The 20,824-nt window shown below is 49.7% G+C and overlaps 9 protein-coding genes across 9 annotated transcripts; 4 read left to right on the top strand and 5 right to left on the bottom strand.

Annotated features, from left to right (window-relative positions):
• Positions 1-23: 23 nt before the first annotated feature.
• On the top strand, positions 24-3,155 carry N7508_001269 (KAR9 family protein; the record flags this gene model as incomplete). Its single annotated transcript, XM_058459335.1, has 1 exon — positions 24-3,155. One exon carries the CDS (start codon positions 24-26, stop codon positions 3,153-3,155), a length of 3,132 nt encoding a protein of 1,043 aa, XP_058322867.1.
• A 667-nt stretch (positions 3,156-3,822) lies between these two features.
• N7508_001268 (GNAT family N-acetyltransferase) lies at positions 3,823-4,610 on the bottom strand (the record flags this gene model as incomplete). The annotated part of the gene is made up of 3 exons (XM_058459334.1): positions 3,823-3,993; positions 4,071-4,180; positions 4,235-4,610. The coding sequence occupies 3 exons, from the start codon at positions 4,608-4,610 to the stop codon at positions 3,823-3,825; spliced, it is 657 nt and encodes a 218-aa protein (XP_058322866.1).
• A 79-nt stretch (positions 4,611-4,689) lies between these two features.
• On the bottom strand, positions 4,690-5,052 carry N7508_001267 (uncharacterized protein; the record flags this gene model as incomplete). Its single annotated transcript, XM_058459333.1, has 2 exons — positions 4,690-4,919; positions 4,983-5,052. The coding sequence occupies 2 exons, from the start codon at positions 5,050-5,052 to the stop codon at positions 4,690-4,692; spliced, it is 300 nt and encodes a 99-aa protein (XP_058322865.1).
• Positions 5,053-5,434: 382 nt separating this feature from the next.
• On the bottom strand, positions 5,435-6,000 carry N7508_001266 (succinate dehydrogenase assembly factor 3; the record flags this gene model as incomplete). The annotated part of the gene is made up of 3 exons (XM_058459332.1): positions 5,435-5,502; positions 5,561-5,660; positions 5,785-6,000. The coding sequence occupies 3 exons, from the start codon at positions 5,998-6,000 to the stop codon at positions 5,435-5,437; spliced, it is 384 nt and encodes a 127-aa protein (XP_058322864.1).
• A 349-nt stretch (positions 6,001-6,349) lies between these two features.
• N7508_001265 (S-adenosylmethionine-dependent methyltransferase) lies at positions 6,350-7,126 on the top strand (the record flags this gene model as incomplete). Its single annotated transcript, XM_058459331.1, has 1 exon — positions 6,350-7,126. The coding sequence occupies one exon, from the start codon at positions 6,350-6,352 to the stop codon at positions 7,124-7,126; it is 777 nt and encodes a 258-aa protein (XP_058322863.1).
• Positions 7,127-9,296: 2,170 nt separating this feature from the next.
• Positions 9,297-10,304, bottom strand: N7508_001264 (mRNA splicing protein SMD1; the record flags this gene model as incomplete). Its single annotated transcript, XM_058459330.1, has 3 exons — positions 9,297-9,331; positions 9,830-10,039; positions 10,151-10,304. The coding sequence occupies 3 exons, from the start codon at positions 10,302-10,304 to the stop codon at positions 9,297-9,299; spliced, it is 399 nt and encodes a 132-aa protein (XP_058322862.1).
• Positions 10,305-12,773: 2,469 nt separating this feature from the next.
• On the top strand, positions 12,774-14,196 carry N7508_001263 (uncharacterized protein; the record flags this gene model as incomplete). The annotated part of the gene is made up of 6 exons (XM_058459329.1): positions 12,774-13,144; positions 13,207-13,283; positions 13,336-13,552; positions 13,604-13,681; positions 13,747-13,806; positions 13,866-14,196. The coding sequence occupies 6 exons, from the start codon at positions 12,774-12,776 to the stop codon at positions 14,194-14,196; spliced, it is 1,134 nt and encodes a 377-aa protein (XP_058322861.1).
• A 2,159-nt stretch (positions 14,197-16,355) lies between these two features.
• Positions 16,356-19,271, top strand: N7508_001262 (uncharacterized protein; the record flags this gene model as incomplete). Its single annotated transcript, XM_058459328.1, has 1 exon — positions 16,356-19,271. The coding sequence occupies one exon, from the start codon at positions 16,356-16,358 to the stop codon at positions 19,269-19,271; it is 2,916 nt and encodes a 971-aa protein (XP_058322860.1).
• A 626-nt stretch (positions 19,272-19,897) lies between these two features.
• Positions 19,898-20,786, bottom strand: N7508_001261 (anticodon-binding domain-containing protein; the record flags this gene model as incomplete). Its single annotated transcript, XM_058459327.1, has 3 exons — positions 19,898-20,011; positions 20,074-20,584; positions 20,659-20,786. 3 exons carry the CDS (start codon positions 20,784-20,786, stop codon positions 19,898-19,900), a joined length of 753 nt encoding a protein of 250 aa, XP_058322859.1.
• Positions 20,787-20,824: the final 38 nt, after the last annotated feature.

Here is a 20,824-nt window from a genome sequence, read left to right as displayed (position 1 = left end):
TCACCCCCAAGGGCCTTGTCTCCATGCATGCCACAGCCAACGGTCCAACTTCTGCGACCGAACTCGCGCACCCTTCCAACGCGTCTACTACCTCCGCCTCGCCCCCATCGCTCACCCCCGCGCTCTCCGTCTCCCCAAATGACACCGGCACCTCCACCCTCCGCCGCCTAAAATCTAAGTCATCCCTGTGGAGTCTAGGAAGCAGCAATAACGAAGACGAATACTCCCCAGTCGAGCCGACCAGCGCACCAAACAGCGCTCCCAGGCAATCAATCCTTCGCCGACTCTCTCCGGCTCTCGCAGCCCGCGTAAAATTGCTGGATGGCAGTAACAAGTCTCCCTTGCAAAACAAGAACCCAAATGCTGTCGGTCGAATCCCAGAAGAGCACCTGAAGGAGCTGGACAGTCGCAACCAGGACTTGTCAATCAAAGTCAAGCGGAGGGGCCAAGCGTGGAACGGTTCAGGTACCTCGCCCGGCCAATCTCACGATCCCCCACGGAGAACCGCCTCAAACCACCTCGAGCTCCCCCACCAAGATATTCTCCAAGAGATCGCAGACGCTCGCAGACAAGAGGCAGAGAGACAGGAGGAACCAGTCTTCACCGAAGCAGTCGAGGACGGACCCGAGCAGGCCCAGCACCAGGAGCAGCCGCAGGACCAGGACGATCCCGCCCCAGAAACCGACTTCACAAGTCCACCAGTCCTCATGTCTGTCGCAGAACCAGCTCCGGCGTCGGTGCGCGAACACCCAGCACCGACCCTCCTACCCAGCAATCCCATCCAAGACGACCGCACCGACTTCCAGAAATACGTCGAGGATACCGCCCGCAAAGAAAACCAGGATGCGCAGAGCGCGCCTGATCCCCCGCCGAAGGACTCCCCGCCTGCATACACGCATTCGCGCTCGTCCTCCAATTCCCAGTCCTATTTCAACCCTATGGGTCTTCAGCGCGCGGACTCGATTTACTCTTTCTCCCGTGCTTCTTTTAGCAATCAGCTTTCGCAACTGACGTCCATTCCCCTTCCGCAGCCGGATTCACTTGAGGCGAGTATTACCAAGATTGCCACGGCGCTTTTGGCTGTTAGGGCGTTGAACGGGGCTGCGGAGCAGATTCAGATTTGGATTAAGAAGGCGTCGGATGTGCTTAGCGGGTTGGACTCCGAGGATGATGTTGAGTGGGCTGCTGCTGGTGGGCGAGAGGGTCTTGATGGGGTTGATAAGGCTATTACCCGGTTCGAGTGCTTGGTTAATGTCTATGTGCGCGCCATTGAAAATGTGCAGCTACGGGATGACATTGCGAATGTTGATGCCGAGAACTTGAGGACGATCGTAAGTCAGATGGAGAGTATCCTCAACAACTGGAAACAGATCAAGAATAAGTTGAGAGGTGTGAAAGAGCAGGTTGAGTTGGCGATGGAGTGGGAAGAGCTTTGGTCTAATGTTCTCGGTGATGTGGGGATGGAAATTGATAATCTTAGCGGATTGATCTTTGAGATGGAAGAGAAGCGACACCAGGCGTTGATGGATACGGGTGAGACCACTGGTGGTCTTGATATCAACGAGTTGGAGACCATTGTCGAAGAGTCTCCTACCAAGAGTCGCGCGGCTTCTCAACGCCTGAGCATTGGTCCTCTTCTAGCTTCGGCTTCCGGCACTCCTGTTATCAAAACACCCCAGGATGATACCAGCCACTCAAATCTGATGGCTATATTTGCGCGCATGCAACCATTACGTGCGTCACTGGACTTTTTGCCCATGCGATTGTCCATGTTCCAAGCACGGGCTGAGGCCATCTTCCCGAGTGCGTGTGAAGAGGTCGAAGACCGGCGGGACCGGCTAGAGAAGAGCTATAAGGTTCTGGAGACAGACGCGGAAGCTCTGCGAAAGGAACTGGGAGAGGATAAGTGGATCCTGGTTTTCCGCAATGCTGGAAGTCAGGCGCAGAAGATGTTTGAATCTGTGGAACGCAGCATTGGCAAGCTCCAAGAAGGTCTGGAGGGCGGCATGCAGCTCAACAATCCGGTCACCTTGCAGAAGCGCATTGAGAACTACGAGGCGAAGAAGATGCACTATGTGCCGGCGATTGAGCGTGTGATTTCCATCATCCAAAAGGGTGTCAATGATCGGTTGACTGTCAATGGTGAAATTCTACGACTTTTGTCTGACATGACATCGCGGACGGATGCTCTCAAGGCTAGCACGAAGGTTATGGACACTTCTCTCGAAGACGTGCATTTCGTCAAGGGCCAGCAACTTCGAGACTCCATCTCTAGCATCTTGACGATGGACAGCCCACTTACAGGCAGTGCCATTGACACACCGGGAAGCTCGCCTGCCTCCTCAGTTATCATAACTGGTCCCAGCTACAAGGGTGCCTCAACGCCCTTGGGTGGTTCGAGTCGTCGCGAGAGCTTAGCTGGAAGCACCACAACTCGATCAGCCTTGCCCAAAACCCGACGCTACTCTGGCTTGCCTCAGTCCACGGCGAACTACACAGGTCGGAAGTCGAGCATCCCCCAGCCATCTGGCCTCGCATCCCCAACTCCATCAAGAAGATCCACAAGTCTCTTCACCCCGACACCAGCTTCCCGCTACACATCCCGCACACCAGTGCCGCCATCCACAGTCTCCAACCGTCCTCGCTGGAACGGAAGCACAAATACAAACGACCTAGACACTGGATATACCCAATACCGCAAAGCATCCGCCCCGATATCCCGCACACCTCGACCCGCATCAGCAATCCCGTTCCCCAGTCCATTCCGCCGCGACACATCAGCATCTCCAGCGCCGGGCACATACAGATCAACGAGTCGCGTCTCCAGCAGACTCGGTGATCGAAGTCCCTCGCGGAACCTCTCCTCTCCAACCCCGCGATCCTCACTCCTCGATCCGCCCCCATACAGTCGACTGCGGAGACAGTCAGGCATATCAAACACTCCCCGCAGTCGCCAGAGCTACGCAGGCGTGCCCTCAACTTTCAGTCGGAGTGTTTCACATGCTCCGGATGTACCTGAGACGCCTAGCAAGACCTCGCGGCCGGGGACGTCTCTCGGCCATTCGACTAACAGGCGTGTTAGTCTTCTCCCATTGCCTACGCGGGATCATAAGCCGCAGGCTCAAAAGGTTGATACTCGGCCTCCATGGCGTTGATCTGCAACTATGTACTATATCTCACCCCCTATAGTACCTCTCTCTCACTCCATCCTCGTCACCCTCTCCATCCACCCCGTCTTCATTCGACAGTGTTAACATCTTCACTTCTACCATGTCTTGTTATCTCATCTTCTCCACCTTGTGCATTACACCCTTCGTCCAAATTTGATTGGGCTTTGATTTACACACGCATATACATGTATATGTGCATGTATAACAGTCTCCTTCATTTGAGGCGGAGGGCTACTCTATCATCTTGAAGCCCGGTTTGCGTGATATCCCTATTGTTTGCATGGTATGGTTTGAGCGTTGGGTTCATTCTATTTTTCCGGTTTTGTTCGTTATTGATTATTATTATTTTTATTACATTATATTAGGTTCTGTTCTATTCTGCTTCTATGCTGTATGTGGATATTGTAGATTGTAGTTTATGTCGTTTAATCGATTACATCTTGGTCCAGCCTGGGTTGTTCTTTGGGTTATATTCTTGATTCCTTGATTCCTTAATTCCTAAGGATGCGCATGTGCTCTCTGTGTTTTGACGTTTATAGACATGGTATTCTTCTATATAACGAAGCTCAAAAAACAAATTACATGAAAGACGCCAATATTGGCTTGAACGATAGAGCGATGTTCACACAAAACGCGAACTGAGACTATTACTCTAATTCCCCAACTCCCGTCCGAATATCAATGCATCGACTAGTTCCTCGCTATTCTCCAGTCGTGCAGCCTTGGGTACGCGGCCAATGACGCTGAAGCCGAGTTTATCCCAGATGCGGATTGAAGCTGGGTTGTTGGCGAAGACTAAGTTGAAGACCGAGTATGTGTAGCCCTAAGTTGAAAGATTAGTCAAGGTTCAAGGGGAACTATCACAACAGCTGTAATCTATAGTACTGGGGATAGTCATACTAGTCTCGGTGCAATATCTAGATACGCTTCTCCCATAGCGTACCCAACACCTCTGCCACGTGCGGCAGAAGTAGTAATAAATCCAGCATTACAGATATGAGAGCAACGACCTGTGAGAGTTAAATCAGCAACACTGTATGAGAAGATGAAGTGATAGGACATACCGGGATAGTTAGGCTTGATATAAAAAGTGCCCAGACAAGCACTTTCCCAGTCCCTCCCCTCTCGAATCGGTTCAGTGCCATCAAGCGCAATCACGGCAAAAGTCCCAAACCAATACTCGGCAAATTGTTCTAGTGGCAGAGGCTCTTCCATAGGGTAAGTACCGCCACGGAGGATCTCCGCGCTGAACTCTTGGTGCAGGAAGCGGACTAGGTCCTGCGGGAGGGATTGCGCGCCTCCAGTGATTGGATAGAGAGTAATCGGGGCATCATTGTCCTTGGGAAGTGTTGCTTGCCGCGCTTTCAGGGTAGGCGCTGCTCTGATGTGCGCACTTGGTGGGGGATTGCGGGTTGAGGGGTCTTCCAGTAGAGCGGGCATGATGAGTGATTGGGTGATTCGGGAGTTTGTACTTCAATTTGATCCTCAATGGATTCTGGAGAGAATGAATGAAGTGGTTTTATGTCGGATTCTGAATTGAGATTTTGATATACCCCGGCATTCGGGGCTCGTCGCCCACTTTCAAGGGATGACTCAGCTTGTCGTTTGGAAGGCGCGGGCTCCACTGAAATCTGGAGATTTGGTTAGTTGGCTTCATTGTGTTATTGGTCTTGCTGACGTCGCCTTGTGCGGGCTTGAGCTTGGATTTAAGCTTGGGCTTGAAGACAGGGGCAGGGGTAGACGTAGGGTCTGAATAGAGACTGTTGAACCAATCTAAACATCCATCAACACTGAACTTGGAACATCATAAACTGAGTTTTCCAGCCTTGCCATCTTCAGCATATCGCTTGTAGATGTCCACATCCTCAGGGAAACCCACCATGTCAAATATCTTGAATTGTTGGATCTTGCAAGGGAGGCATAAGAGACCTCGGGCCCATCTCTATAAAGACCCAAGGGTAGCAGAATAACACCCTAGGGATTAATTGAAACAAGACAATTAAAGCTCTTATCACTGACTTGCATTCAATATCTTACATCTAATGAGGTTTCACAGCCCCTTCTGTTCGCCTTCTATGTACGTTGTGCTGGTGGGAACATGAGAGATGCCTGCATCTCTCAGCATAGCTTAACCAGACATGCATCAATTGTCACAAGTTTCCCCAAATGTCACAGTTGAGGAAGCTAAAGACCTCATTATCCGAAGCATCTTGGGGATCAATTCAGAGCCGCTGATGTCCGGTCTTCCAAAGTAGATGATCAACTTATTTTCTCCCTCCCTCATCATTGCGAATAGCTTGCATCAATTCGAGCAACTGTCCAAGTTGTTGGTCTATAGCAGGGTATATTGTTAGTATTCGCTGAAAGGACCGCAGACAAGAACAACATACCACTCATCTTGTCCAACTTGGACTTGTCCAGCTTCTCCCCAGCCCAATGCTCGCCCTCCAGCTTTTGCGCATAAAGCTGCCATTCAGTCAAGAAGCCAATCTATCAAGATAAAGGTCAGGAACAGTTCTACCCTTGACCCCCGAGATCTCCGCAGCTCCTCTTGGTCCGCGGTAACGTCCCCCACCGAATAGAACCACTCCAACACAACAAGGAACAAACATACAATATGCAGTGGGTTCTCCACAGTCCTATGCGCGCGGAATTCATTCTTCACATATGAATCACCCAACACGCGCATCTCCGGGTCAAGCTTGCGATGGACGCGCAGGATGCGACGGTACAGCTGCAGCGGCGGGAGCAGCGCGAGGGCCTCACTGAGACTAGACTTCGAGCCGATTGAGGCCGGCGTGGCCATGAGTAAACGCTGAGCGACGCGCATCGTGAATAATCGAGAGAAAGCTGAACGTTGTAGTCAAATGACATAATTTCCTGGGGGTTTTCTGTCAAAGGCGGCGAGCGGCACGCACGAATCAGCGGGTCGGGATGACTCGGGTTCTTTTTGGGCTTTTTCTTTTTTACTTCGTTGATTCGTTGATAATTTCTATGCTGTATATTCCAAAGCAATGAGAGTTGAATTGCAGGTGACAGTGTGAGCTGTGCATACCTGAGCCAACATTACGGCATTTTTCACGATATCATTCCGACACCCCACCAGCGTCATTGAAGCCGCAGGGATTGATACATCATTGAAATTTCTCGAACAAAACGATACATTGAACATATTCACCATGCTGCCAACACCGGATACATCTCATGTATCCTTTGACACAATCTACGAGCCATCGGAGGACTCATACCTCTTCCTAGACACATTGTCATCAGCATCCGAATCAAAATGGCTCTCTGAACGCTTCGACAACACAAAGCATACACCACCGCTAGTGGTCGAAGTAGGCACAGGTTCAGGTGTGGTTCTGGGCTTCGCAGCCGCACAGTCAGAGAAGATCTTCGGCCGACGCGATATCCTCACGCTAGGAACAGACGTGAATCGAAATGCATGCCTCGCAACGCGAGAGACGGCAATAAATGCCATCAAAGCAGAGCAGCAACCGAGTCCTCGCACCATTCATATATCTTCATTAACGGCTGACCTGTGTGCACCTCTTCGTCCTGGAAGTGTTGATGTCCTGCTTTTCAATCCGCCTTATGTTCCTACGGAGGATTTGCCTCGTTTACCTTCTGCTGTCGATAATGATCCTGCTGCGGCGGCGGCTATGTCTCGCTCCGCCAAGTTTGATAGTGATTCTTTCTTTTTGTCGTTGACCTATGCTGGTGGTGCTGATGGTATGGAGACGACTGATCGATTGCTTGATGCTATTCCTAGGGTTTTGTCGCCGACTGGTGTTGCTTATGTTTTGCTTTGCAAGCAAAACAACCCCGAGGATGTTAAGGAGCGGATTCGTGGATGGGATGGATGGAACGCTGAGTCGGTGGGATCGAGCGGGATGCAGGCTGGGTGGGAGAAGTTGGTCATTGTGAGAATTTGGAGAGATGATGGCTTATAGTCTGTCGACAAGGACAAAATATTGGGCATGGACGGGCTGGTGAAAAAGAGATACCATCTGTTATTTGTTACTTCGATCTCTATCATGAACACTCAACGAGACAGGACGCCTACTGCATTGGGTATACTGCGAGCATATGAAGAGCACTCGCATATTTTCCGAGATGATTCTGTACAGCATAGACGTCACTATTCCACGGCTGACAACCAGGAGGAACACGCATAAAGCTTACAACAACAGACAGGTTCAAGACTAGAAAGACTGTATGTGAAGCTGCATATATCAAGCTTGGACCACATTGGGCACGGGTTGTGCAGTAGGGCATTTTAGATGATTAAGGTGTTGCTATGCTGCATGGAATGCTAACTTCCTTTGTTTTCCCATCAATCTGTTCTCATACATGTTGGCCATAAGACCAGGATATACTATCCAAATTGCCACAACATTCTTGGGCCACAAACATTCCCCCAGGTAGTCGATAGCTGCTGATGTTTCAAGCTCAGGCATATTTTCCGTTGCCATAGTTCACAGGGCGATAAGCTTCGGCCAAATAGTGTTCGGCTAAAAACTAGCCTTTGATCGCTGTGTTTCCCAATGCCCCTGTTCAACGGTGGTGCCCCCAGCAAGATACCGCATAGGTCAATTGACAATTTCTTCTGACCCACTGTCAGCGTCAGCAGACACTGACTGCCATATTTGGACTAGGCTCGCCCATCTGACATGAAATTTGATCGGCACTATATGGGATTTCTTGGCTCCCAACCGGCAAGATGAGATCCACCGCCGAAGTTGGCGGGCGAGCAACGCTCCATGGAAGTTCAAAAGGACCAAAAGCCATAGTATCCAAGCTAATGTACCGGCGCGATGGTTCTGTCTTTTGTTTTCCTATTGAGATCGGCGGTGGCGCTTTTACCTGCACTTAGGCAGCAGGTCTCGAGAGGGTTATCTATTTGCCAGTGACGAAGAAGATCAGGGTGAGTCTCACATGAGCCGTGGAGATTGTGTCGAGCGATTACCATATCGGGTTAATGAAATTAGCTGTCTCAGCCTCGTTGTCTTGTGGGTACCTAGATGATCAACTGCAGTCGCTGATCTGCAATCAAACCAAATTAATGGCTCAAACTTAATATATATGATATCAGAACTAGAAACCCGACCAATACCAAGATGGGCAGGTGGCTACCTGTATCGGCATGTACAGTATACAGTTCATCATAGGTCACCGTTAGACCCAACGGGATCTACGTTAAAGCTATGGCAATTTGTGCACGTGGCTGCGTTTGATACTAAGTGAATAGCCGGGATACAGACCTTCCTTTTTTGGGAGTTTCTCCTCTTCTGGAAAGCTGTGATGTCGTAATTTTCGTCTCTACTAGTGTTTCAAAGGCTGCCGAATGGCTGGTAGTCCGCCAGCCGCTTTCATACTTGACATAGAATCACCACAAAAAGCGCAGATCCAAAGACAATCCAAGGTAAATCCTCAAGCTGCATGAATGAACAGCGAGGCCGGGCAGTTCGTACAGGGGTATGCCTCGAGCGTTTACCTAATGCAGTATAGTAACAGTCAAGTATGAACCCGTTTAGCCTTCTAGCCTTAGCTGCTGATCGTCACAAGGTTCGGCTCCTTTCGGAAGGCTTGAATGGCTGTTAGAGCATGTATAACACGTACTACTCTCGCTCTCGCTCCTTGGTAGCACCTACCTAGCACACGGACTTTAAGTTGCAGATGCGCAATGCTCCCATATCAGTGTTTGCCAAAATCCTCGAAGATGACTCGCCGGGAAAAGACAGCGGTCATAAACGCCCGAGTGATAGTGCCCCTGTGGAGTTTATCTTGCTCTGCCCATTGGATGCATGTTGTGATATGACTCCAACCATATGTGACGGAGCCATACACGGTGAACCATGAAGGCGCTGGAAAAAGCAATGAAGTTGATTCCCGAGACCGTTTAATCGCCATGCGAGTGCAAGGATAGTGAAGCCCGAATAGTCTGGGCAGCAACCTTAGTCGCGGTTAGAGTGCTAAATTTGGGCATGGGCTTGTCAATCCCCAGGGTACCACGATGGGTCTAGTTCGTGGTGATTGACATATGCAAGTGGGATCCCTCAGCCTTTGCAGTGGAAAAATACGAGATTGGCTGTTCTGATGTTTACTAGCGGGAACGGTGATCTACGCGAGGTGCATGACCTGTTTTGGGTATTGCTCTGGTGTAGGTCAGATTAATCTTCGAGATATCATGGTTTGGTAAACAATCCACCGCTTGTACTGGTACAGGCGAGACTAGTAGGCAAATAGGACACTCATGGGCCAGGTTAGAGGTTCCCTCTCAGATATATCCGCAATATCTGGATAGCCTGGTGCTCGTCGATACCTCATCAGGGGGCCCAAAGTAAACATCACGACATCAAGAGATGTGCCACTTCAAATGGTAGGGAAAATAACATCGATTCAATTGCTTTTTCTCGGTTTATTGCCATCCAAATCGGAGCCCCTGGGTAATGGAAAAATAGGATAAAAGGCATCCCGTGATCATGCATATTCAAGCCGAATTTCGAAGACAGAAACAAACGCCGGATTGTCCTCTCAACAAAACAGAAAGAAAGAAATCTAGAAGCCACGCCCCCGGCCGCGACCACGGCCACCTCCACGGCCTCGGCCGCCTCGTGGTCCACCACGGCCACGACCACGGTCTGTCTCCTTACGCGCCTTGTTCTTGGGCTTGGGCGCGTCATCCACAAGCAGGGTGTCAAGGGGCAAGCTGTCAGGTAGGATGTAGTAGCGGATTGTGGAGCCGCGGATGTTGATTGTGTCGAGCGAGATGGGGTCACGGTCCTTAGGGGTCATCTTGACGGTGCGGAGAGAGGTGTTCATCTGCGGGGAGACGGACATGATAGTGCCGTGAAGGATGGTGCCTGTATTGCAAATTCAAGTTAGGAAAGACGTGTCTCGGATTTTTGGGCGGAATGGCGACTTCGGTGAATGTGAAGCTCTTGGGATTCACAAGATTTGCGCGGGGGACTGACCATTCTTGAGCTCAACGGTAACCGTTTCATTGGCGCATTTCATTAAAAAGCTAGAAAAAGAAATATACGTCAGCGGGAGACCATGAAGATGATGCGCCTGGCGGAGCTGGTGCTCGCGCCCACAAGGTGGGAAGGCGTACCGGACGAGCTTCATGGTGAATGTGAGAGCTGCAAGACAGGGATTACTTCACTTTGATGAATTGTCAAGTCACCAGAGAGCTAACAGAATGTGGGGACGACGGACGTGGATTGGTTTTGGTGATGAACCAGACGCAGAGAAGATCGGATCAGGTGATATCGGTCACGTGAGGGTATTTGCGCTTCAGGGATTCTCACTTCAACGACCGATCGCCTAGCTTCATAAGCAAAATGTTGTGAATTGTCTGATAGATAATGGGAAACTAATGATATATGGATATGAGCATCATTGACATGTTCTGGCATGTTTCATTATTATTATTGTCTGCCGCACTGCCAGCCACAAGTCCACAATGCAACGCAAATGACTGGGATTTTGAGAAAAACACCGAATATTCACCATTGTCAACCTCTTCAGAATTTGACTTTTACGGCAGCGATTAGTTCCGCGCAATATATCAGGCAAAATGGTCAACCAAGGTGTTTTCTCCTTGATACTGTACGCAGGTGAGTTAAAATGACCCCTGCGCTGATCCATGGATACCATCAATAGGGATCATGTGGGTAAATTCTGCGTACATGCCCTAGAGTATCCGATTTCGGCCAAAATACCGTCTCCAGAAGAGCCTAGAGTCTATGTGCAGTCCTCGTTCTATTGCCCCTCGTCCTGGAAATCCCCAGATACCGAGACCGATCAAAACAATCTTCGCGTTTGACCCTGATAGTATTGGCCCCCAAAGCCAACTCTTGTCCCATGTCTTAACATTGTTTCGGCAATTCGCCCTTGTGTCAAATCTTGTTTGGTGGGTTCGCCAATCTTGCTAAATACTACTACCGTTGGGCCAGACCGATTGTTTTCTCTGCAATGCAACGTCAGGGCGTAGATTTCAATGGCATAGCACATTGAAACCAATAGATGTTTTACTGCAGAAGTATACAGGAGTAAACAAAGTGAAGTCCGAAATAGGACTAAAAACATCACAATCAAATGAGCTGAAATAACAATTCAAAGTTCTGACGGCCTGTCAAATTACCGTAGTAGTTTCTAACGTTGACTAGTAAGAAAATAGCCCTGGTTCCTGTGGGTCTCCACGAGGCAGAGAAACAGTAGTAAAATTACCCTAATCTACAGTACTACATTAGGCTCATCAACTCGCAATGATCTCCCACGCAGATACGCGCGAGTTCTTGATAAGTGCGGATCCCGGGCCCCTGTGGAGACAGGCGATCGTACGCCCCTGGACGGTTGCGATTGGCTTCAATACCCCATGGCTTCTGGAACTGACAAATTGTCCCAGCGCTAACTGACCGGATTACTTCACATGGCTATGAGAGACCCTGGGCTGTAATGATTTTTCAAATAAGTCTTGGCGATTTCAGCTCCACCTTTTTTTACGGCCGTGTTGATACGCGACACGACCAGTGGGCCCCGTCCAAACGGGATATTGGTCACATAGGACCTATAATAACGCTAATTTCAAGACTTGGGACAGTCCGGTACCCGGGCACTCCCTATTCTGACAGGGGCACCGACTAGATCGTCTGGGGCCGAAAAACGTCCTGTGGTCCCGGGGATCTACATCCCTCTGGGCACCAATATGCCTAGATCGGGCCATCCTTTCAGTGCAGTGGAGTGAAAGAAGAAACCTAATTCATTTGAGTTAGGGCAATGTCACATCCACCCAGAATTGATTACCATCTACGCAGAAAAAAGTGAAATCTCTTCCTAACCGCGCGTTCGTGGGGGCCAAATTTGATAAGGGACCACATTGTCAAGCACCGTCGGGCCGGAGATGGCATTTTAGTGTCTACAAGCGAGCATACAGATAGATAGGCAGAATATACAGCTCAGAACAAGAAATTTCAAGAATTTCCGGCCACGGGACAAGCGTATGGCCCCAAAAGGCCCCATCTTGGCCCCCGTTCACTATTTAGTACAATGGGGCTAGAATTGACGCCTAGACCAAGTTCCGTTAGAGAATCATGGCCCCAGTCGTAATCCTCCCGAGTGCCATTCCCACCTAGGCTCCGGCTAGGGTCCCGTCATCTGTGGGGTCCAAAAATCCACGAATTCGCTCGTGATAGTTCTCATCGGCCCACCTCATCGAGAGTTTCTCTTTTCTTGATCATGGGACCAATGATATCACATCTCTAATTGAGGTCAACGGGTAGCTAACACACCTGCGCATCGTTCAGGATCAGAGCAACAGATATTCTAGAAGCTGTTGTTTGTGGACCAAACCTACGCCCTTAGATCCTGGGGAGGATGAGCTGACGTCTTGTATGCGCTTTCAAATACTTCATTGCGCCCGAGTCGTGGTCCATGGGTTTCAGAAACTAAAAGTCTTCTACCAACTTGACGGGATTACCGGACACCTGTATGTTGATTCTTTATGCGAGTGCCACTTTTCCCCTTATACCCTTTCCCGGCCCCGCCCCCTACTGCTTGCAATCTGTTTTAGGTCTATGACCTATATATTTCCTAATGTTCCCCGGAGCGTTCGGCTCACAGGACTCATCTTCTCACAGAAACCACCACACTCTGTCTGAGTTTCCAGCCACAGAGCCCGAAGTTGGGTCCTTGTCTTCATTGGTCGAATCACCGGACTTTTCACAGATTCTGCCCGGCTCTGCCACTCCTTGGTCTGCTCAGAGTCATACTACTATAGAACATTCGCAATCGACACGAGATTTCGGACTGTCGGTTCCCCCGCAGCACTCCACGTCAACGCTGGATTCCAGCCCGAATCAGCCTCGCAATCAGGTTGTCTTGAACGACCAACAGAGACCAATTACCCGGTCTTCTCTTGAAAGTCAGAACCCTACTGAAGGGCACCTTGCTCTAGAAAATACCCCGTAAGTCATATGTCGACCTCTGTTTGGATAATTTGGTGCTGACTAGGGCATCCCACTCACAGGGGCCTTGGCATCTCATCATACCCTATGTCAGCAGTATCAGACGCCTATTTTGCTAGCCCGATGCAGCATCCTCATCGTATGGACAAATATCTACTTTAACTGAGAAATATGCCTGCTGACTCTTTCAGACTATGCTTGGGCAAATCGCCCGTATCATCCTGTGCAAGCACCACATGAACACATGAGTCCACCATTTGCATCTTCGCAGTCATCCTACTCTTCAACAGGCTACCCAGTTGGATATCTTAGCCATTCGAGTGGCCCCCTACCTAGTTATGCGCAGCAAGTACCGGGATCTTACCTTACAGCACCTGGGAGTGCTGCTCGACAGAGCCAACCTCGGAGGTAAGCTACATTTCCTCCTGCCATTGGAAACTACTGACTTTTTTGGTTGAGTCCCCCTATGGCACGTCCTTTCCAGTCCGCTTCTACCTCAAATACGCCTCCGCTGCCCCAGCAGCCTCTCATGACTACGTGAGTCCAATGGACTGCCTGCGAATAGCCAAGGAATTAAGTAATTAGATCACTAATGCTGTTAGCAGTCCTCCTTATATGATGAGCCAACCAGCCTACTACTTTGCTGAGCCAACATCAATCCCGTAAGTATTTAACCAATCAAAGAAAGAAAGCTTTAACTAATCACAACACGAACCAACAGATCCCAGCCCTCGTCCATCAACTCTCAGCCACCACCAATGGTCTCCCCAGAGCCAATGTACTCCCCATCCAATTCAGCGGCAACATCAGATACAGATCAAGTCCGAGTAGTCAATTCACGACCACGACCACAATGCTGGGATCATGGCTGCAACGGTCGCGAGTTCTCAACCTTCAGTAACCTCCTCCGTCACCAGCGAGAAAAGTCAGGCGTCGTCGCCAAAGCCGAGTGTCCAATCTGCGGTGCGGTGTTTACACGCACGACTGCACGTAATATTCATGTTGCACAAGGGAAATGCAAAGCGTCGGGCAGGGAATCGTCTACGGAATAGAAGTTCGTATTATGGTCACTTTTGGGGTTGGGGCAATTCGGGAGTTTAGCATTCGGGGTTTGATCCCTTTATTTTTCCTATGTTTTCAGTGAGATTGCGACTTACAGGATTTCCAGCGAGAATACCAGGCATGTTTAAGAGAGTACTGTAAATACATTTTGAGAGTATCTGCACAATTGAGTCTTGCGGTGATGGCACGGGAGCCTTGTGGATAGTGGTGTGAGCTGGCTCATACCGTTTATACTTAGATTCAATTCTATAAATATTTCGCTTTTCACATTCGTGGTTTGAAACTGGGGCCGGGTTTTTTGTACATGGATCTGATCCCTTCCCTGGTCGGGACCTTAAATCAGGGAAACGTTGCGAGATATACGTTGTACTTAAGTACGATTTATGAACAAGTTACCCTTCAGGTAAAAGACTACATATGTCAAAGTTCTCTTCGCCTTTTTGTAGCCATTAGTGACTGGCTTGTGGTGGAACGTGTAATTCTGCATGTCTGGTCTTTTAGAATTTCTCATCAAATAGGCATACATTAATTTTAAATAACCCGCGAGAATATCAATCAAAGAAAAAGCTAAAAGAAGTTTCAGAGAAACGCAATAAGTGCCTGATCAGTTCAATTGGACCAAGCCCTTGTGATAGCCCCATGATTGCTAATCAGAAGGATTGTTGTATCTTCCATCTTTGAGTTTCCGGTGAGACCACCACCCAATTCATCTGCATTCAAAAAATGGAAGCTATCCTATCCTAATGTGTCTTTGGGAGGGTATGTGGAAGTCCAGGTACAGTGTTGCCAACAGCTCCAAGCGTTCCCTTTCCCGCCAACTTCTGTCGAACTTGACCCCCTTACTCGGTATAAACTAACTCTGTGGGTATATTCTAAGGCATATTGTTTGAGACCGAATTCTGTTGGACAACTTGTCTTCATTCCTGTAGGTACGTACCATCCGTCGTGGGAGCGCGGGCCTGGACTTTCTCAGAGATTTGTGGATGACGCCCCCTAGAAACCTTAATATTCAAATGAAGGCTGACTATTCTGTTGAATAGTACCTTAGATCTGTTTCTGTAATATACAGAGACGGACCTGACATCTCGCAAGCACGCCGAAACCTCAATGTGTTGTCCACCTCCGCCTCCTATTACAAAGTACCTGGATTGGCACGGAAACGATCTGAAGACTACAGCAATGATATATTCAACCCATGAGCACAAGCAGACGGCACCATGTTATAATATACTAGATGCGATATCAGGCTGTGGCAGAGACACAGGAAACAAATGAGATTGCATGCGGAGACAAGCGTGACATGGATGCATCTCACGAATGAGAGCCTTTAATAAGTGTCTCTTTGGGTGTTTCCAAGTATGGTTCGACTTTGGGATGAATTTGGGCTAAGGAGTACATCGGTGTCGGAATAGAGCTTCAGTCTTGATGGCGAGACCGGCGGCTATAACTGCCAGGGGCAGCCTTTGGTCTACATTGAACGGCACCCCTGCGGATGAGGTGAATTTTGCTGTGGAAAGTTAGATAATTTCTAACTCAAAGGCTTGATTTTCAGGCCAGTACTGCAGGTATATGGTATTCCTTTTGCAAATTTGCAGACACAATCGTTGCTCGAATACGTATACTTCGGCAATGTCTAAATGTGCGAACTGAAGTTTCACATTATTCGACGATATTATCGGCTATTTTATTATTCATATACCCCTCTATGCGAATCATAATGCTCAGATCGTCCCAATGGGACTTTCGACACCGACACTTGAGCATGCCCTAAACCTGAGCGTGGACCGGAAGCATTGTGGCAAACATATATAGTTGGTATGACCAAGTTCATGAATTGGCTAACAAGTATTCTCATAATTAGACCATCAAAGCTGTACTTGAACAAGCATATTCAAGGGTCAAACACACATACATAAAAAGACGTGGAAAAGGTCAACATGAAGTCGCAGTAAAGTCGTGGGGAAAACATGGCCACGTGATGCGCCGGCCCGTGACTGGTTTGTGACTCAGTATTGGCTGTCTCAGTCCTCTGTGACTGTCTCAGTACAATGCATTCAATTTTTCTAGTTCTCCTGTTTGATTCATCTCCATATCAGTGTTTATTACATCGAATGCCTCTAACAACCGTCTGAATTGTCATATATACGCTATGGCATCCATCTTCACTTACGATCCAGACCCGCCGCGGGTATCATCACCGTGGTCAACCTCGGGATCGTCGACCCCCCAGCTCAATCCGTCTGGTAGTCGCGGATTAGCAATCCGCACGCGCTCCAGTGCTACTCCGCTGCGCGCTGATCCAGTCCTATTGTCCGACTACGGAATTTCTAAATTGGAACCAGAGCCTCAAGAAGGCCCCACAGAGTACAAGTTACATCTGCTTCTTCGACCCAGACGTCCCTATCTTTCTATGTCGACAGGGAACGTAGTGGCAGGATCATATCATTCACGCATGGTGCCACTATCGTATACCTCTGCATCACCGGGTTCTGAAGCAGCTCCGAAGCCCATGCAAGCCAAATCAAACCAGAGCCGACAGCAACGACTACAAGGATTAACTACCCAGTTATTATGGCGTCTGCAGCAATCTTCGCCGTTTCATTCCTCTACCACCTCAAATCTGGTGTTGCCTGTTCTTCCCGATGCAACTCCCCAACTAGGAGTTCCTTCAAAACCTGCCCGTTTGCTTCCTGGTCTCGAGGAAAGCCAAGGTGCTTTGTATGAGATTGGAGTTGCAGATGACGGTACCTTTGTCGGTCTCACTCAAGACGAGCTAGACGAGAGCATCACCAACCTTCAGTCTATGGCTACAAGTCTGGGGTGTAAGGTCGAGGTCCTGCGCCGAGTCGTGGTCGGGAATTGCGAGTGGGCAGCGGAAACGCCAAATGCACCGCTAGATGCACCACCCGACCCGGCTACAAATACCACCGAAGGACTCTGGGTGGTTGAGGCATTGGTAAGCCCAGATCTGGACTTCTACAACATCTCCCAGGGCAAATCAATACGTGATTCGCAATCAACTACAAATATCGAGTCTGGATATGTGTCAGCTTCGGACGAGGACTACTCACATACGGAACAAATCAGGATTTCTATTGCTGGTCCCAGCACTGCAGGAAAGTCTTCTTTGCTGGGTACATTGACGTCTTCTGTACTTGATAATGGACGAGGCAAGAGCAGATTGAGTCTGCTGAAGCATAGACATGAGATATCATCGGGGATTACCAGCTCAGTAGCCCAGGAATTGATTGGATACACTGATGATGCGCCACCCACCGTGATCAACTACGCCTCTGGCAATGTGGCCGGCTGGGATGATATTCATGCCGCCTCACACGGGGGTCGTCTGGCCTTTGTATCCGATTTACCAGGCTCTGTTCGATATTCAAAATCCACATTGCGAGGGCTTGTTAGCTGGGCTCCTCACTATGTGATGCTCTGCATCCCGGCTAATTCTGGTGATGAGACGACCGTGCTTGAGCAAGGGACTGAACATTCAGAAATTGACCTCTGCCTGGCATATCTCGAACTCTGTTTGAAGTTAGAGCTTCCAGTGTTGATTGTCATTACCAAGCTAGATATGGCTTCCCGCAGTGGATTGCGCGAGAATCTTGCCAAAATCCTTTCGGCAATCAAAACCGCCAACCGGAAGCCTGCAATGCTTCCTGCCAGCCCTGCCGGTGACAAAGTTCTTAATCTTCAGCAAATAAGCACAGTGGAAAGTACCCAAGTACACAAGACAATTGACGCTGCCGACGGAAAGTGGTTAAGTACTGTGCCGATCATTCTGACCAGTGCCGTGGATGGATCCGGCATAGGGAAGCTCCATGCTTTCCTTCGCTATCTACCAATTCCTACTCAACCTTCTCAGAGAATCCTCCATATTCCCAAAGCTTTATCTACATCTCCGCACGACACTGGTAACGTCTTCGATGTGGACGAAGTATTTGCAATTCCACCTTCGAAGGTCTACTCAATAGCTTCGGAGAAGGGTGACGAAGAGAACCGTGGAATGGTCCTTTGCGGTCTGGTTCGCCACGGCAACATCTCTATTGGCGACGAGATGGTCATTGGTCCGATCCTTGTCGACGTTTCTAATGATTCCAACAACGAGCCTCCACCCTCGGTGGGGACTCTGTCCCGCAGCGGGCCGGGTGATGTGTCAGCATCATTCCCGCAGAGCCTCATATTCGGAAAAGACTCACAGGCCAGGTGGCAGCGAATCCGCGTTGTCAGCGTGAGAGACCTCCGTTTACCAGTCCGCCGACTAGTGGAAGATCAAGTAGGCACAATCGGCATAGAGCCCGTTGGGTTTTCCGAGGACAAAAGTATTCCGCGCCTTGGCCGAATACGTAAAGGCATGGTTCTCTCGAACTTGCATACGACGCCCACATGCATCACCTCTATACCACCTAGATCCTCATTATTACCGTTACCATTCTACACCGGATTCACCGCAACTTTCAGATCTACTGAGTTCTCCGCTCCGAACTCCCCTCCTCTACTCCTAGGAGGCAATGCTATAGCGTACATCGCCAACATTCGCACCACTGTTCGCGTCATCTGCATGGCACTGGCCGGAGCCGACGAGGAAGCCATATCTGAGCCGCCTTCTCCTTCTGAGCCGGAGCTCTTCAACTTCGACGGCGATGGCCAACCCCCTTCCGCTAAACCCCACAGCAACGGGACAACAAACGGTAATTCCATAAATGACTTCGGCAGCGATGGAACCGCCGATGCAGTCCGGCGTCGTCCTTCGGCGACGGATATCAGCAAAGTAATCTCAGGGACTATACCCGCCTCTATTGTTGGTGTTGCCTCCTCGGCAGAAGCCCTAAAAGAGGATGTGAAGATTACATTTGCCCTTGTATCGTCTGTTGAGTGGATCGAGCTGGGCTCTCAGGTCCTTGTCATGCCTGGTATTTCCATGGCGTCTGCTTCTTCCCAGGCTGCTACCACGGCGGCATCTGCCCCTGGCTCTAGCTCAGTGTCTATGTCCGGGCTTGAGGGCTTTGTTGGTGCCGTTAGTGAAGTCGTTCCTGGGCGGGTTCCAGTGGCTGAGTGAAGCTATATTTTGCAAATGTGGCATGAGAATCGATGGGATCTTACTTTTCTTGCTTTTGAGCGTTTTGATTGAAATATTTGACTGGTCGTTGGTCACATAGGCTCGGCGTTTGCATTTGATGTTCGTAGGGCATTACTCTGTTCCCTTTTGTTTATTGTTATTTTTACATGTCTCATCGAAGAGTCGTATGATAACTGAACCAAATCTACTTGGATTGGAATCATTTACGTCCGTCTCATTGTCTTGAAAAGGAGTTATCGTAGCGATTGATTTAGTTACTATTCTCGGCTTGAGGGCACCGTCGTGCCCAGAGTTCAAGAAACAAGGGGATATCAGTTTGTAGCAATGCAGTCAGTCCGGCATGGTGACAATCAGAGCTTATCAAGAGCCGGGCTATAGCAAATGATTTCCGCCAGTCATCCAACCCCTTAAAGAAGTGATCTGACCACGCAGTCGTCTCACTGAACCCATTTTCGGGTTCATCATGATCTCATTTCAAAGCCGACTTCAGCTTGGGGTATGTCTATCAACTATTCTCGAACGCTGTGGACAGCCTCGAACGTCACGCTAGACCTCTCCCATGATATCACCAGATGTCCGCATGTTGAAGGTTGGGATTGTCACGTTTATCCGCCTTTGCGCTGGTCACCGGGGATATCGTGCGGGCGGGAGAAGGTGCTAGTGGATCCAATAGTAGCGCTAGCATTGCGAAGTTCGATCTTCTTGCGCTCCATCTCGAGCTAGAATTCAATTCGTTAGCTGTACGTGCCCTAATTGATCAGCCGGTGAGCGTGATACTTACCACCTTGCGCACTCGAGCAAGAGCTGCGGTATCACCGTCGATAATCGGGCGACAGTCCTCAGCCTTGTAGGGAGCCGAAATAGTTACGGCATCCGCGACAATAATGTTGTTTCCATTCCAGCGCGCGGGCATAGTACGGCTGAACGCATCGAAGAGCTCCTGAGCCTCCCGAGTGACACCCTTGCCACGACGCGCTTCTCGCTCGAGCAATTCGCCAATCGCCTTCATCTCGCGGGCCTTCAGCGCACGGGTATCGAGGGCCTGAATTGTAGGCTGGGCGTCTGCGAACGAGGACGAGGTGGAGTTGGAGGGCGCGGCAAGGGAGAGGATCTGGAAGCCTTGGATACGCGAGATGGGGACCACATGATAGTCACCGTTCTGGGCCTGTTTGGCGTCCCCGGGGTTGGCCGCGGGGGCAGTGTTGATAGCCACGAGGCTGGTGATGGGATCGACTGTGAACAATGTGCCTTCGTGGGTCATCGCATTGGGTTGGGCAGTGGTGAGGCGCACACTTGAAGAGGGAAATCGCACATGTTAGCCCCGCGATTCGACAGGAGGGATCAAGAGTTGGTCGCGGACACTCACCGGGCGCCAATCGCGCCGCTCAATGCGGCCTCCAAGGGAACCATAGCTGCCATGCCGGAACCTGATACGTTACCAGATGACTTTTGCGCGGACGCTTTCACTGAGCTTTGGCGCTTGTTCTCCGCCATAGACCTTTGGCCTTTAGCCTCCACGGACGAGCTACTCG

This window comes from Penicillium antarcticum (genome assembly GCF_028974205.1).
Source record: "Penicillium antarcticum strain IBT 31339 chromosome Unknown utg000002l_segment0_segment0, whole genome shotgun sequence".
Classification (NCBI taxonomy): domain Eukaryota; kingdom Fungi; phylum Ascomycota; class Eurotiomycetes; order Eurotiales; family Aspergillaceae; genus Penicillium; species Penicillium antarcticum.
Note: the sequence above shows the minus strand (reverse complement) of the source record. Positions and strands in the feature narration are given on the sequence as shown.